The sequence below is a fragment of the Ambystoma mexicanum genome, chromosome 1p (assembly GCF_040938575.1).
Source record: "Ambystoma mexicanum isolate Mex_15411 chromosome 1p, UKY_AmexF1_1, whole genome shotgun sequence".
Classification (NCBI taxonomy): domain Eukaryota; kingdom Metazoa; phylum Chordata; class Amphibia; order Caudata; family Ambystomatidae; genus Ambystoma; species Ambystoma mexicanum.
Window position 1 is genome coordinate 1,374,440,048 of NC_090921.1, and position 17,103 is coordinate 1,374,457,150.

General features: G+C 47.6%; 1 protein-coding gene across 1 annotated transcript in view; it reads right to left on the reverse strand.

The window, feature by feature from the left end:
• The window catches only part of LONP2 (lon peptidase 2, peroxisomal), a 1,695,025-nt gene that overhangs the window by 929,272 nt on the left and 748,650 nt on the right, over nt 1-17,103 (reverse strand). Inside the window, exon 7 of the mRNA XM_069607050.1 lies at nt 2,792-3,050. Coding sequence (XP_069463151.1) covers nt 2,792-3,050 — 259 coding nt within the window. The remainder of the gene's footprint in view (nt 1-2,791; nt 3,051-17,103) is intronic.

A 17,103-nucleotide genomic window follows, 5' to 3' on the forward strand; every position in this document is an offset into this window, starting at 1 on the left:
AAGAAATGTTCCCCGGAACCCCATGCATGCCATAGTGTGGAAAAGGAATGACTATTCTACCTAGTCAAATGCCTTTTCAACATCTAAGGCAAGCAGTACCAACCTCCCTCGTTGCAAAATGTTCTCAACTAAGTGCCACACTCGCCAAATGTTGTCAAAGGTCTGTCGAGATTTGATAAATCCTGACTGGTCTGAGTGGATAAGACCCGGGAGCAAGGCCTCAAGCCTAGTCGCCAGTATCTTAGTATAGATTTTGGCATTGAGATTGATCAGAACTATCGGGTGGTAGGAGCTGCATCAGGGTCCTTACCCGGTTTCAGAATATCACCCGCTTCACCTGATCCATGATCCATGATCTCCGTAATACCCTCTGTCACTTCAAAAGAGTTGTATAGTTGGGTCAGTTTTGGGGCTAGGATGGAGCGATATTTTTATAAAACACAGCTGTGAAGCCGTCCGGGCCCTGCGCTTTACGAGGGGGAAGCTTTGCAATGGCCAAGCTTACTTTCTCTTCCGTCATGTGCCCATCCAATGTCGCTCTGTCCAAATCCAACAGTGTAGGTAAAGACACTGAGCTTAGATATTGTTTCTGGGGCCCCTCTTGAGGTTTATTGGAGGTGTACAGAGCTATGTAGAAGCATTAAAAACATTGTACTATCCCTCCCCTGTTTCCGCTGCGTCCTCCCCGTGACTCCCCGTCACCCCCTGAATTTTCAAAATAATTTGTGTTGCCACCTTCCTCCTCAGCTACCTCGCTACGAGCTTGTCCGCGCTATTGCTTTTCATGTAAAACCACTGCTTGGCATTTAAATGACTCCTCTCTGCCCTTTTAGCCCTAAGTAGATCCAGTTGGCCCCTGATTGCCCTGTATTTAGTCAACGTGGCCTTCGTTGGGTAGTTCCCCCCCTCCTAGGCATAATCTTCTTGAGCTGTGCTTACAATTCCATTTCTAGGTTTCTCGCCTGTTCCTCCCTAGCGGCTTTGAAGGCTATCAAGTCACCCCTTATCACCGCCTTAAACGCATTCCACCAGGTGCCAGACATGGAGTTATCACAGAAGTAATTTCTGATCTTTTCCCTCAATGTCTCTGCACGCATGGAGTCCCTGAGAAGCCACTCCGGCAGAGACCACTGCCAGAGCCCCTGAAGGCCCTGGGAAAGGTGCACCATCACCTAGCAGGGCATGATCTGAGAGAGCTATAGGACCCATGGAGACCTCCTGCATTTTCCCCACTAGCTGCACAGATACCCATATATAGTCGATGTCGGATAGCGATCTGTGTATACGTGGGAGTAATACGTGAATCCTGCTTCTGACCCCCTACACGCACGCCACACATCCAACAGCTCCATCCCCTTAAGCTTGTCACTTCAGTGTCCGTCTCCTCCTTCTGAACCCTAACAGCTGATAAAGGGTACTAGATTGGTGTGAAAAAGAGACTAGCGAAGAGAGAGAAGCCTTTCTGCCAAGATGCCACTAAACTGGATGCTCATCCTCATTCTGATTTGAACCATTTTTATTGTATTGCTTATAGCACACACCTAGCTCAAGAGCAGTGGAGCCCTTTACAACATGATTATGCCAGAATTGGGCTTGGCATTTTATACAGTAACGCAATACTGTTGGGGGAAAAGGGATTTTATTCGCCCGGCAGGTACTGTTGAAATAGCCACGGTTTTCTGAAACTGTAGGTATGGGCATTTAGCGGAATTGAGCACCAGATGATCAGGGTGTGGCAGGATAAGGGCTGTTTGCAAGTCTTCTCATTGGGGGAATCTGAGAAGGTTTCTAAAGGCAATGGAGCCAGGATAGTCAGTATCAGAAGTTTATCATTTCATTGATTCAAGTGCGGAAACCTTTGCTGAGTAAGTGAGCTCCTGCACCATTACAAATTCCTATTGGTAATCACTGTGGCCTATGAAGACTGCAGGCCCTCGGGCAGGCTGCGGATTACGCCACTTAATGGGTAAAAAAGGTGGCTACACAGGAGCCAGATCTGTCTCTGTTCCTGCAGTGGAAAGATTAACACCATAGCCATCATCAGCCATGGGTTCAGTACTCGAGAGGGCCCATCGGCGATGGTGTATGGTAGAAGTGGAGGTGGGTGGACTTCCTTTGTTGGATCCAAGTGATGAGAGAGAATGAGATCATGAGAATGAGACACAATCGCATACTCTCTTGGGAAAAGATATCCAACACAGTATGAAGAGAAAAGAGCGGGGTGTCCACATATTCTATAGAGATTCTAAGCAAGTTACTCACAGTAGCATCTACTGTACTCTAAAGTCCTTTTTCCTACATACTCATGCACGATGGTGCACAGTAAAACTTAAATTATATAAGCAAAGCAAGGGCACATTTACGGACGGCACCAGCAATAGTGCCAACCCAACAGACCCCACATCAGACTTTGCATGCCAGTCTTTTGATCTGCATATGCCATACCCCATAGTCCAGCTTAGAAGAGACAGTTAGAAGATCATATGGAGAAAATCGTATTACAGACGAGAAGTGCACAAGCCACTGAGATGAGTCACTTGTCATAGTTCTATAACACTCATTTCGGTTTATGAGATTAAAAACAGAATGTTCATTATTGCAGCCACTACTGATGATTCAGTTCATAGTTAACAGTTTAAGCACATTCCAACACAAACATTTTAAACCTAAGTGAAACTGTGAGCATGTGTTGCTTTTTGTTAAATTGTCCTTTGTATTTCTAACGATTGTACTTTTTGAATAGCTGAAAAACAGCAATAAATCAAACTGAAATGATGAGAAGCAAAACTACCTGTGGCCCCGTATGTCCGACTGGTCACAGACTCCACCCAGTGCTATCCTGTGGAACTCTCGGCCCAAAGTCTTTGCTACGGATCGCCCCACACTGGTTTTCCCCACGCCAGGTGGACCCACAAAGCACAGGATGGGTCCCTTTAGGTTGTTTTTCAGTTGTCTGACCGCTAAATACTCCAGAACCCGTTTTTTCAATTTCTCCATGGCATAATGGTCATTGTCCAGCAAAATTCTGGCAGCCCGAATATCCAGACGATCTGTTTGACAAATGAGATATTATAGATAAAATGCAATGTGTCTTCGTTTTAAGCATTCCATCAATACTAGCTGTTTGTAAAAAATGAGAACATATCAAATGGAAATAATTATATTTAACTGTAGAAAGGTACAACATATTTTGGCTTATAGAACTCAATATTCACCCTGCCGGTAACTGCAGTGATTCCACAAGGCTGGCAGGCGATCATATTTTTAAAACAGAATATTGTAATTGAGTGTTGATTCCCACTCATTCTGTGAATCAACTTGTACCCAAACACTTTGAAATGCCAAATAACTAGAAAAGGGACAGATGTAAGGAGCGCTGCCACAAAAAAGCTAGCACAATGAGAAGATGAAAGATATTGTTTAAAATTATGTTTGTATCAGAATCAGGGGAGCAATTGTAGAACCAAAACTTACCCCCATATGGGATTACTTCAAATCAAAGTAGCTACTCCACAAAATGTACACACAACCCAAGTATCTATAACATAATTCACATGTAGATATATTTAACATTAAAATCATTAGATTCAACAAATATAAAAAAGAAAATACAATCAGAAAAACACAATTAAAACCTATAATTTCATATATGTATATAATATATTTTATATACACACACACAAATATAAAAATGTCGGCGGTCACTGCACTATAGTTGAGATTCAATTGCTAATAGCTTTTGACTTGCATGACGGATTTGGCTGATATTTTGCAAACAATAAGCTTGTCATGCCGCCTCCACCCTTGAAAAGAAATCTAGGGAAAGATTTGTAAAAAAATCGAAGTAATTTAAAAAAAACACCCCCCAAAAAAATGCTCTTTTCAGCCTATTGCCCTTAATTTTGCCCATAGAGAAAAAGTACAAATCTCTGTGCAGCGCATAGCAAAAACCAATGGACGGAATTAGACCAGGAGCAGGCACACCTGGGCAACAAGTGTTGACTCGATTTCAGGGCAGGGTTTGGGGTTATTCCATCCAGAAGTTGTTCAAATATTTGACGGAGAAGGGTGTGTCCATTTTATTTTGTTTGATGCAAGAAATAACCAGTGTTATAATGAGAATAACTGGGGTTAGATGAAAACTAAAAGTAGAAAAAAGCCATTTGGAAGAGGAGAAAGGATGAAATGGAACCAGGCTAGAGGTGAGGAGCGGGAAAGAGGACACCATGAGAAATTGGGGCATTAGGGGTGAAAAGGTGGGGAGCTGGGGAAATTATTTCACATAACCGGGGTTATACTTGGAAATTATCAGGGTTATTTTCATGAGTTTCATAAAAATAACCGTGGTTATTTGTGGCCGTTTACAGATAACCAGTGTTATTTGTAGTACATTGCAAATATAACCACGGTTAAGGGAAAAAAGCGAGTTAAAAAAATGTGAATACAACAAAAACAAAAGAGGAATTTTACAGCTACAGTGAGGTTAGGGGTAAGGGATGTGGACAAAGGAAATGGGTACTAGGTTACTTTAAGGAACCTAATGGTGCAATATGGTAAGTGGACACAGCCGGCCATGGCTACTCGGCCCTAACAAAACCTATTGGGGCAACTTGTCAAGGGGTGCAATATGGCAAGAGGACACGGCCAAAGGCCATAACTAATGAGCCCGTTTAGGAAACCTATTGGAGCAATATGTAGCATGGCCACGGCTGGAACCGGAAGAAAACTATTGGGGTAACATGTAAAGGAGCCACAGCCAAAGGCCGGGGCCTATGGTCATGGGCGAAGGTCATGACTAGTGAGTTAAACACTAAAGGTAGTGTTTTAAAATAGACAGAAGGAACGTCCGAAGGCCCTGTCTAGTGAGCCCAGAAGACACGTATAGTGGGTCCAAAATAAACATATTGGAGGAACATGTACAGTGGACAGGGATGAAGGTCATGGCCACTGGCCATGGCTAGTGGCCCGTAAAAAAAGGAACAAGTTACTTACCCGTAACTCCTGTTCTCCAGCATGGGTATCTTGCATGGATTCACATGCTCATGAATATTCCCAGTGAGGGTGGGAATCCTCAGTAATATTAAAAGCAATTTTGTTTTAAAGCTAAAAACTGCTTGTCGCTTATACAGCCTATTGCTGTCACTCTGGGTGATACTGTCCAAGCCAATGGAATTCGTCCTCCTCAGCTCTACCCTAAGTGGCCATCTTCAGATTTAGAGGCACATGTGAAGTGGCAGTAGGAACCAAAAGAGCCATACAGGGGTAGAAGGGAGAGTCGCATGTGAACCCATGTAAGATCCCCATGCTGGAAAACAGGAGTTACAGGTAAGTAACTTGTTCCTTCTCCAGCATAGGATCTTACATGGATTCACATGCTCATGAATACGGTTATACAGCAGTACATACAGAACCACGGGAGGTGGCAAAGGCTCAACAGAAGCAATACAGTAACTCACCTCTGGAACACACACACCTCAATTAAACAGGTTGCGAAACACATCCTGGCCGACACAGGTTTCAACCCTGGAATCCCTGTCGAAGCAGTAGAACAGTATTGCTATCTTGTGAAGGTATGTCGACCTCCACGGAGCAGCCCTGCAAATGGCCAGCAGGGGAACACCAGACAGGAATGCTCTAGTAGCAGCCATGGCTCTGGTGCAATGGGCCCTCTGTCTTCCTGCCATTCGCCTGTTTGCAAGCCGATGGCAGTACGTGATACAGCCAGAGAGCCACCTGGAAATGCAAGCCTTGGAGGTGGCTTTTCATTGTCCCCCAGGTGCAAATGTTACAGACAACTGATAAGTTGTATGAAAAGTTTTAGCGCATGTAACATAGCACTTTAAAGTGTGCACCATGTCATGCGAATGCAAAGCCTGTTCTGCAGGAGAGGCAGGATTGGGGAAGAAGACGGGCAGATCTGAAAGCTCATACAAATGAAAATCAGACGGAACCTTTGGCATGAAGGATGATGAGTGCGTAGCACCACCATAGACTGATGGAAAGACAAATAAGGTTGTCTGCAAGTGAGAGCTTGTAACTCTGCAACACGTCTGGCTGAAGTGATGGCCACCAGAAAGGCAGTCGTCCGAGACAAAAACTTTAGAGAAACACTGGAAGGAGGTTCAAAAGGAGGACTCATCAATTTTGACAGAACAACGTTGAGCTCCCATGCAGGGGATGGACCCTTCACAGGAGGGAACACTCTGTACAGACCTTTTAGGAATTCTTTAACAAGTCTGTGAGACCACAAAGAATGCCTTCCAGGAGTTTGAGTGTATTGAGCAGTAGCTGCCAGGTGTACCTTAAGAGATATATATGAGCAAGGCCTTCCTTTGCGAGGGAGAGCAGGTACGACAATCTGAGGAGCTACTATGCGAAGGGGAGAATACCCCTGCGACTTACACCACTGAGAAGCGTTTCCATTTGTGCTTGTAGCGTGCAAGGGTAGACGGCACCCTAGCTTGAGCCAGAGTATCTTTACATTCTACGGGCAATGAGTAATGGCCAAACTCTAGGTTAGCCTGAGCCAAGCTGCCCGTTTCAAGGACGCTGGGTCACGGTGGAGGACAGACCCTCCCTCTCTGCAGAGCAGTTCTGGAAGCGGAGCCAGCTTGATGCAAGGTGCCACAGACAGGTGGAGAAGGTCCGAGTATCAGATCTGCCTGGGTCATGTCAGAGCAATAAGTATAATTTTGCAATGGGTCTGTTTGAGAGCCCTTATCACTCGTAGAATCAAGGGAATTGGCTGGACTGCGTAGAGAAATCGACCCTCCCAAGGGATCGAGAAGGCATCCCCTAGACTGCTCGGTTGCAGGTATTCGGTGGCAAACTTGGGGCACTTTGCATTTGCTGCCGTAGCGAACAGGTCGATTTGAGGTCGATTTGAGGGCGACCCCACCTGGAGAAGAGCAGAAGAACTTAAGTCTAATGATGCTCCCATTTGTGGTGAACAAAATGAGGACTGACCTACCCAGGTGGATTATTTAGCACACTTCTAGTTCTGGTGTGATCATTTGTTAACAGAGGGTAAGCAGTAAATGTTGATCCCTGGGGAAGCTCTGGATATACAGACAAATCTATACCTTTGGCTGACCCAATTGGTGACAAAGGCACCAATAGAGAAAGCGAACAACAATAACTCTAGCAAGCCACTGTTTTGACCTAGTGGCCACGATTTAATTTGAGAAATAAAGAATATAAATGTCAAATTTTACAATGAGTGACATATATGCATACAAATTCATGCAGTCATTAATGAGAACAAAACATATGACAAGAAATAATATCAATACCACAAACATGAGTAGAGAACGCACTTGTGAACAATATACATTTCAAATGTGCAAAAAACAGATATAAAGCAACATTCTTTGTTCTGTGAACATGATCAGCAGGACAGCATCATTTTGCCTAAATCATGTACATTGTATTGAGAAAAATAAATTGACCACCCACAAGAGTCCAACCTATTGACATTTGATAGGGAAATATTCTCAATCGTATAGTCTCAGACTGAGCTTTTTCTAATTCTGAGCCAGTTCAAGGGGAGTTTAATTTCCTGGCGATTGAGAGATCAGTCAATGAATACTGTGGGTGTGTTGAGACCAATCCTAGGTCGATGCCGGAAGCTGTATTCCTGGTGTTTTAGGGATGGACCGCAGTGCAAATGCATGTCCAAAGACGTTACGGCGGGCAGTGGAGACTACCTTCATCTGGACCTACAGATGTCACTCTACAAAAAGAAAGAGCTCATGGTATTAAAATGGGCGTTTAAGAAACCAGAATACACCCACACTAAAGGGAGTCAAGAATTAAACATACCGGGTTCATATATACATTAATAAAAAACAGTGTAGAAGGCACAAAGATGCCTGGGCTGGCCGCACCCACCTTGAAAGGATGCTTCTGTAATTACTGGTAATAGTGTAACTCTTATGTAGGTCAAAACAAGCAGAAAACCCTTGCGGCGGGAGTTGCTAATGGTGGTTGTGGGTCCCAAGCAGAAGCATCAATTAAGGACCGGGCATTCCAGCAAAAAAATTGTCTGGAATATCTGAAGTGAAAAAGAAAAAAAAAGGAAAAAAGAGGAAAGAAAGAAGAAAGAAAAACAATGCCTATATTACTAACAGATTCTGTAGGTACAAGAGCCTATGAAGGTAACATTCGGTACCAGGGTTAAAGGTTGGCAGAGCCATATGGCCTGGAAGGGACCCCCAAGGGGCCCAGGGGGAAACTCCCAAGAAAATAATAATAAGGCACTTACTTCTGGCATGGAATCGCATCGAAGACGAACGCTCTGCAGCGATCTGTACCCCTGGAGATAGCAGTGTTTTCCAAAAAAGGCGCAGAAGGTGCGCTGGAACCTGTATAGGAGAACCAGCGTAAGTGCGCTATAAGTCAAGGAGAAGTTCGTCAATGTAGGCAGATACAATTAGGGCAACCCCAGTAGTGGGTGCTAGGGTTTTAGAAGAGCGCAAAGGACACGTGTAGTTTGAGCCTAGATTTACGTCTATCATGCAGCATGGACCCAAAGTCTGTGGGGCCAAAGGTATAATTCGAAAGAATAGCCTAAACGCAGTGAACTCACCGTAAAGGAGTCCGCGATTGGAAATTCCGCAATGTATTGGCGTTTAGAGAAGGGCCGGGTGGCGTCCCGGGCTGTGTCTAGGTTGCCATAGCAACCAACACAATAATTCCTACTGCGCATGCGCGCAGAAGGTCCACTTTGTAATGTGGCACGCGCATGCGTAAAGACAAGCAGCTGCCCGTACAGGGCTAATGCTATATCACAGCCTACTGGGAGTTGGTGAGGGGTGAGGGAAGTGAATCCACGCATACCCGTGTTCCCATGAAAGAAGTATTCCTGGTAACTGTTCCACCATCATTATATAAATGAATCGGAAATCATTAGTGAAACCAGCCTATAATACTGAGTAATGTGAGGAGTATGTATGCGTGAGGGAGTATAATGCCACAGAGTTGTGTGAGGCAGATGTCATGCTGAACCTATCTGTGTAGGGCATGATTGATGAACCAAGCACCCCCCTAGAACTAGTGGTTCTATTTGTGGCAGGATCGTAATTCCCTGCGGAGTGAATCTGCGATGGTATTATAAATGCCAGCCAGATGGAATGAAATGAGAAACATCTTCTGATCTATCGCGCAGTTCCACATGGCTTTCTTGGATAGAATGGGAGAGCGGGTCCCCCACCCCTCCCTGTTTCCTGATTTACAACATGGTGGTCGTGTTGTGCATAGAGAGGCGCAGTACATTGCCTTGGAGTTGGGGTTTGAATGACTTGAGATCCCAGAACACCGCTTGCAGCTCCAAGACGTTGATGTGCATCTGTCTCCTCTGGTTGCTATAAGCCCCAGGCGTGAAGTTGACCTGTGTGTGCTGCCCACCCTGCCAGGTAACCGTGGCCTGATCCGCTGGAAGGCGAAAAAGAGCACTCTGCATGAGATGCTGACGAACAGACCACCACTGCAGGGTCTTCCTGAACACTGGAATCGAGGGTGATCTTGTTGTTTCAGGATCTTGATATTTGTTGCCACCTGGCATCCAGGCACTGTTGTAGAGGCCTCATGTGCAGCCTGCAATGAGGGACTAGGGGGATGCATGAAGACATCATGCCTAGCAGAGACTTGATGGAGCTGGCGGTTCGCACTCGAAGTACTGAGAGCTGTCACACTTTGCTCAAGATGGCCTCGACCTTCTCCCCGAACGAGAAGCCAGACACGCCAGTGTGTTACGACGTGAGCCTAGAAAGAGAGAGTTCTGCGATGTCACTGCGCATGATTTTGGAAAGTTGAAGGAGAATCCCAGCAAAGTAAGGCACCTGATGGTCTCTTCGGTGTGCTGTAAGGCCAGTGGACGAAAGTGGGCGCAGATCAGCTAGTTGTCCAGGTAGGGATAGATGTAGATCCCTGAACGCCATAAATGGGCTGCCACTGGAGCCAGACACTTTGTGAAGACCCTCGGAGCTGACTTGAGACTGAAGGTAACAGTCTTCAATTGGTAAGGTTTGTTGTTTACGACAAACCGAAGGAAGCGTTAGTGTCTGCGATGAATGGGGATGTGAAAGTAGGCATCCTCTCGGTCAAGGGAAGCCATGAAGTCTCCATGCTCCAGTTATTCAAGCACATGCTGCAATGTGACCATCCGACAATTCTGGGCCTTGAGAAATGTGTTGAGTTGTCTCAGGTCGACGTGGACTATGGGCCTCCAACCACCAGACTTTCTCATCAGGAAGTTTCTGAAGTACACTCCGGAGCCCCGGAGGTGCTTTGGCCCGATCTCCTACAAGTAAAGAGGCAAGTGCTGCTCCTGTCTTATAAAAGGAGGACGAGGCGCTGGGGTGGGCATTTGTCCACGAATTCGAGGGTGTGACCCTGCTGGACATTGCTGAGCACTCACTTGTCGGTGAAGATGTTGCACCACTCGTTGACAAACTGTGATAGATGGCCTCCCACTGGGGTGCTGAAGACTGGGCCGGTCCGTGAGCCTGGTCAGGCCTGTCTGTTCATCTACGTCCTGGAGGAGGCTCCACAACGCTGTGTTCCCCCTCTAGAGTAGTGTGAACGTCCTCTGTACGCCTCTTGCATGCTGGAGCGTGAAGGCTGGCGATATGCTAGCCTGTACTACTTTGTGGAGCTGAGGAAACCGGACCCTCGATGAACAAAAGGAATGCCTTTGTTGCTGAAGAGTACTCAGCAAACGTGCTGTATCTGCATTTATGGACTGTAGGGTCTCATCTACAACCTTTCCGAAAAGGTCCACACCTTGTAAAGGCATATCAATAACTTTCGATTGGATCTCAGAGTGAAGGTTAGTGGCCTTCAACCATCCTCTGTTGCCCATTTGTTGGAATCCGGAACCGCAATGTCCAGAGTAACTGTATTCGCGTAATCAGAGGCAACTTCACCCTCGTGAAATAATGTCAACGCCTCATTCTTCTTGTCCTCTGAGAGGAAGTCTAAGATGAGTTCCGGCTTATACCATAGCTGCCTATTGTATCAGGAGAGTATGGCAAAAGCATTAGCCGCTTTAATGGTGGAGGCGGCGGTGGTGATGAGTTTTCCAAACGCATTCCAACTTCTCACCCTCTTGGTCTGTTGGAACCATGCATAGAGAGGAGGGGGTGGTGGACCTTTTTATTGCTGCAGCAGAAATCACAGAGTCGGGTGAAGGCTGGAAATGAAGACACTTCGGGCGGAATCCGGTATTCTGTACTTCTTCTCCAGTTGATCCATTTTTGGAGAGGCAGAGAAAGGAGTTTTCATGACCAATAAGCCATCTTCCCATAAATCATCGAGCAGGGGGATTGACACAACCGATTTCCTAGAGGACTCTCTTCTTTGGAAAAAGGAAACCCTCCTTTTTCTTCTCTTCAGGAACCAGGTTGAATAATTTTGCTGCACAGGTCAACAGTGCATGAAATGAGCTGATCTCAACTGGTGGAGAGTCCCTAGAGGGCAGATCCACATTAAGGGGCTCGCCATCAGCCAGAATCAGGTCCTCAAACTCATCTGTACCTTGTGAGGTGTCAGGATTAGTATCCGTGTCTGTGAGGGTAGCCACAGGGATGGAAAACAGCCTAGGCGTAGTTGGAGGCACTAAATGTGGCTGCGGCCCTGAAGGCAATGGTGGACTCCAGGCCTGCAGGGCAATGGTGGATTCCTAGAGAGAGCAGCCTGGGAGCTGTTGGAGGCAGACACTGCTGCAATTCGGAACCCAAGGTGTCCAGAGTAGACAGGATGTCTAAGGACAAACCTCTAGGCGCTGTCCCCATGGGAGCCTCGTACAAGGGCACAGTTGGTAAAGCTTGTTGAGGAGGAGCGGGAAAGGGCACAGTTGGTTGTGGCTGCGGACAGCGATGAGGTCTAGGAAGAATGGGGTCAAGAGGATCCTCAACCTCTTTCAGATCAGAGGAGAAAGATCCTGGAGGCTCATCGTCTGAGAGTGCCGGCATGCAGTAGTTGAGCAGGAGGTAACGCTCCTGAAGAAGCCACCAATGATAGGGTGAAGAGTGGTTTTGCCTTGGGAGAAAGAAGAGAGCTGGCGGCACCTCCTAGTCCACACTTGCACCTCCTGGAGAAGGAGGCAATGGCTCATCGTCTGAGAGTGCCGGCATGCAGTAGTTGAGCAGGAGGTAACGCTCCTGAAGAAGCCACCAATGATAGGGTGAAGAGTGGTTTTGCCTTGGGAGAAAGAAGAGAGCTGGCGGCACCTCCTAGTCCACACTTGCACCTCCTGGAGAAGGAGGCAATGGCCCCAGTCTATAGTGATGTCGACAGAGCTAAAGATGGGCCGGATGAGGGTGGCCGTGGAGGTAGAGCAACCTTGTGGACTGTGATCATAGTCATCGACGTAGTTGTCAATGTTCAGTGGGAGGGGCAGTCGATGTAGTCAGAGCCGTCAACGAGACGGTAGACGGAAGATTTCGGCCAATGGACTGGTGATGATGTCTTGGTTGTGTAAGGGTGCAGAAGGAGAAAGATGAGACACAGGTGGCATATTTGTTTGCGAAAGACTTTTACTGATTAAAAAAGAAAGGAAAGGGGATTGGAGAAAGGCCTATATGTCCCCAACTACTATGAGGGGTTGGCCTGCCTCAACAAAAGAATACTATGGAGCCGGTCAGGACATCTGTCGAACAATAATGTCCAGCGTCTTGAGTCTAAACCTATTTCCGTCCCTTATACTTGCAATAGAACTAAAGGAAAAGTGGGTGTCCTCTTGATCCCACAAGGAGGCCTCTCCCTTACTGGATACTGACACCAAAGCACAGTTCTTCTGTAAAAGAATTGTATATAGTTCAATGTACACAAGTTAAATCAACTTAAAGATAACCCTGTTCCCTGCTCTCCTGGGGGGAACCTCTTACTGGGCTCTGTGAGAAACCAGAAAGTGTCCCAGCCACTAGTCCCCGGGGATCTGTCATCCAAGTGGCCAGGACAGAGCCATCGCTTTTGGATCCAGTTCCTGGGGGTGGACCGGTGTGGGAGGATCACCTGGGTGAGTGGTCTTCAGGGAGTTTGGAGTAGGACACCGGATGGTGAGACGCAATATCCCCTTCCCTATAACACATTTACCCCATCCTACCAAGTAGGATATGTAGGAACTGTACTCCCCCTTTTTACAACACAAACACTTTTTCACTGACAGCCTGCTCTAAGGGAAACAGACTAACACCCGAGCTGTATCCCTGATGTGTCCCAATACAGTGGTCAGGCAATTACTGACCATCACACACACCTGACTTCCATTAGACTTCCCCACACAGATAAAAGGTGGAGCACGAGAGCACACTTTCAGCAAGGCAAAACACACAAAGAAACAGCAGTTCCAAGATGGCAGTTTAACGAGAGGAGAAAGACGGCATAACAGAAAGGGATCACAAGGAGGGAAGTACCCTTGACCTTTTCCACAAGAACGGTTGCTTTCATGGGTCCTCGAGATAGGAAAGCATAAGACCAGAAAAACCAGCTGTAGAATCTGGCATTGTGTGTGTTGTGTCTTGTCTGTCGTGTAGTCAGAAGAGTCCTCTGTCCTCTGCCGCACAGAGAGAATCTAAATCACTCTCTGTACAACCTTTGAGGCCACAGGTGGGAGATGATCTTCCGGAACCGTGGACCTCTGGGAACCCCGAACCACTGTAAAGAAAGCACCGGTTAAGTAACAAGCCTAAGACAGCAATAACAAACCAGACAACAAGGAAGTGGAACCGTCTTACCAATAAGTGGCCGTGGTGAATCTGCTGCACCTATAGAGGAGGTTCCGGGACCCAGCAAGGCTGTTTCCTTTTGCAGGGCAGTAGGTCAGACTGTGCTGCGTGTGCCAGGCCCACCTGATGCCAAAATCCGGACAAGGAAACTAAGCGGAACGTAGTACCAAAGGGTTAAGTAAGTTGAAGTCCAGAAGGCAGTCCGTGAATCGTAACAAGGAATCCAAAGAAGCAGAAGCCAGAAGCCAGGGGAAATCCGATAGCAGTCCGTAGTGTAATCCGAGGTCAGTGTCCAAGTAATCCAAAGGTATAAGTATAGCGCCGAACAGGTGTCCAAATAAACAGCTGTGAAACACCGAAGTGTTGCGATGCGGCTGTTTAAATACCAGCGCTGCCCATTACCTTGCGGTCACATGAGTCGCAACCGCATCACGTGAGCGTAACTTAGAAACACGTGAGCGGGAGATGTTGGTCATGTGACGCTCAAGAAGCCAGTCTCGCAATCGCCAAGGAACACGCCAATGGAACGGGCGTCTCCACGAGTAGGCAGCATGTCGAACCATGCGCGGTGGCACATGGGGACTCGGGGAAGGCACAAGTGAGTCCCGGAACCGGGCAAGAGGACGGGATGGGATGGAGGTGCAAGGACGGGCAAGGGGAACACTAGGGACACTGAGGGGTGAGTGTGTGGAGTGCGTGACAGATCCCCCACCCAAAGGCCCACGACCCCGTGGGCACGAAGGATTGTCCCTATGGAATTGTGCCGCCAGGCGGGGGCATGGACATCAACAGCAGGGACCCAGGACCTTGTCTCCGGGCCATACCCCGACCAGTCCACAAGGTACTGAAGACAACCCCTACAGACACGGGAGCCCAGGATAGCAGAGATTTCGAACACATCCGGGGTGGACAGAGACACCGGAGCCACAGGGCCACGAAGCCGCGTAGGAGCGGGACAGGGCTTAAGCAGGGAGACATGGAAAACTTGGTGAAGCCGCCAGGCCCCCGGGAGCGCAAGACGATAGGTCACAGGGTTGATAACTCGGGTGACTACATAGGGTCCCACAAAACGAGGCAAAAGCTTGCGGCAACCCACCAGCCGTAAGTGACGAGTAGACAACCAGACATGGACCCCACGGAATACAACGGGGCCATCACCCATTTCCTATCCGCCTGTGCCTTCATGGACGCCTGAGCCTCGATGAGGTGGGTCCCTAACACAAGCAGCGGCAGCCGAGTTGACAGAGGAGGGCAGGTCCGTGTTGGGGAGAATTCTCTGTAAAGGCTAATTTCCCAAACCTAGTGGGTCCCCCAGCAGCTTTGCTGGATTTTTTGGGGTTTATCTTTTCTCCTGCTAAGAGTGAGACTCTTTTTCTCCCACTCTTAGACATGATTTGAGGTGTTCCTTTGACTTTGAATGCATTTTTTGGGCTATGGGGTCTTTTACTCCATAGGGCCTCATGTGTTTTGATATGTGCGTTACACAGCACCCTCCGTGCCGTAACCCAGGGGTGTCGTAGCGACCCCCAAAACATAGACTCCATACCCTGGTACTGACTACTGTCTCCCAGGGCATGTAAAGTCACCATTGGCTTTACTAGTCTCAAATTGTGAACAGAACCAGTACAAACCATCCTATTGTGGATTTACTGGTCGGGCAATTCGATTGCCCCGGGGTCTGTTGTTCGCGGGGGCACTGTCCAGTCCCCCCCGACCAAGTTTTGGCTGGTGGCAGTGGATACTACTTTTTATATTCGACCGCAAATATATTCCTACGGGATTTTCCCATTGTTTGAGGCTACCACTTTTTAAAATAGCCTCGAACATACCACCGGTTTATTAAATTAATATAAATTCACCGGTTGGTATTTTTTGCCGAAACTTGGTTCCAAAATGGCGTTTGTGTTCGCTTCTGTGACTCCAACCCAAGTCGAGCCCTTTGTTCCACTTTTTGGCGGGCTTCTCCACAGAAGCCTCCAAAAGTGGTGGCACTCTGTCTGGGTACCACAGAGGGGTGTAGGAGGGGGTTTAGGCACCCTGGACTGAGTTGTCTTGGCAACTCAAGTCGCACTCTTGTATGATTGGCCCACTGGTGAGCCGCCCGGCTCATCACTTAGCATGTTTGAGTGACAGCTAGGACTGATGAATGGGGGTTTTCTGCATAAAAGGAGGGCTTTGGAGACTGACTTCAGACGTCACCACAGGACCTAAAGAATCCGAGGAGGGAGAAGCCGAGCCGACCTGCAACGGCGACACCTCTGGTGGAGCCCTGCTGAACCGTCTCACCACTTTTCCCCGACGACAGAGGAGAGTCTTCTTCCTTTGACTGGTGGGGATAACCAGTTTGCCCGTCTTTTCGCCTTCCTGGACCGTCTCGTGGCCACCTTGCCAGTGCCAAGCACCCCGGCAACCGGAATACCATGGTTTACCACCACTGCGAAGAAGAGGGTAGTGCCTTGTAACCAGGAAACTCCGCGGCTGGTTTCTTCCCTGGCAGTGCAACGACCTTCATCTTTCCTCCACGTCGAGACCTCCTCTTCCTCTGGACGAAACACCGACTTGCACCCACTGCCAGGACCAACTGCCCCCGCTGGAGCGTTCTTCCCATTTCAGTTACTGTGTCCCGCCTGGCTTCCCTTGCGACAGATCGTTCGGGGTGACAGTAAATCTTCGACTTTCTAACCTGGGTTAGCCTGGGGCCTGTTAATTAACTTTTCCTGACTTGGGAGCAAGCTATGACCATCAAATAAAAATAACAGTTCTAGTCAAGTCTGTCAAAATAAAAAGGGCCATTACTAATAAACCTATTGCCAATCCTTACTTATAAATACAAAATGGGTGAGATAATCCTTGACTTATCTACGGCCTTTGACCTGGTTGACCATGACACTCTCTGCAGCCGTCTCGCGTCAGCGGCCAACTTCTCCCCTAAAGCATGTGCATGGATCATTTCCTTCCTTCAAGAAAGGGCCATGAAAGTCTTTTGAGACACAGCTTGTGCCACCCCTAGCCTCATCAATTGTGGAGTCCCACAAGGTTCCTGCATTGCGCCCACTCTCTATAACCTCTTCACGAGGCCTCTGTTCAACATCCTCGACTCCCTGGGCATCTCGTATACCAACTATGCGGATGACACACAGGTGCTGATCCCACTCAATGGGAACTACCAGCAAGATACGACTACTCTCACCAACATATACTCCACTATTCAGTCCTGGATGGCTGATAATTGGTTGTGCCTTAATAGTGAGAAAACTGAACTCCTATTAATCGGCTCACCCACCACCCTGGGCAATCTCGACCAGCAGTACCTCTCCTTCACTATCGACAACATTCCCATCAAGGTTTCATACAATGTGAAGACACTCGGAGTCTA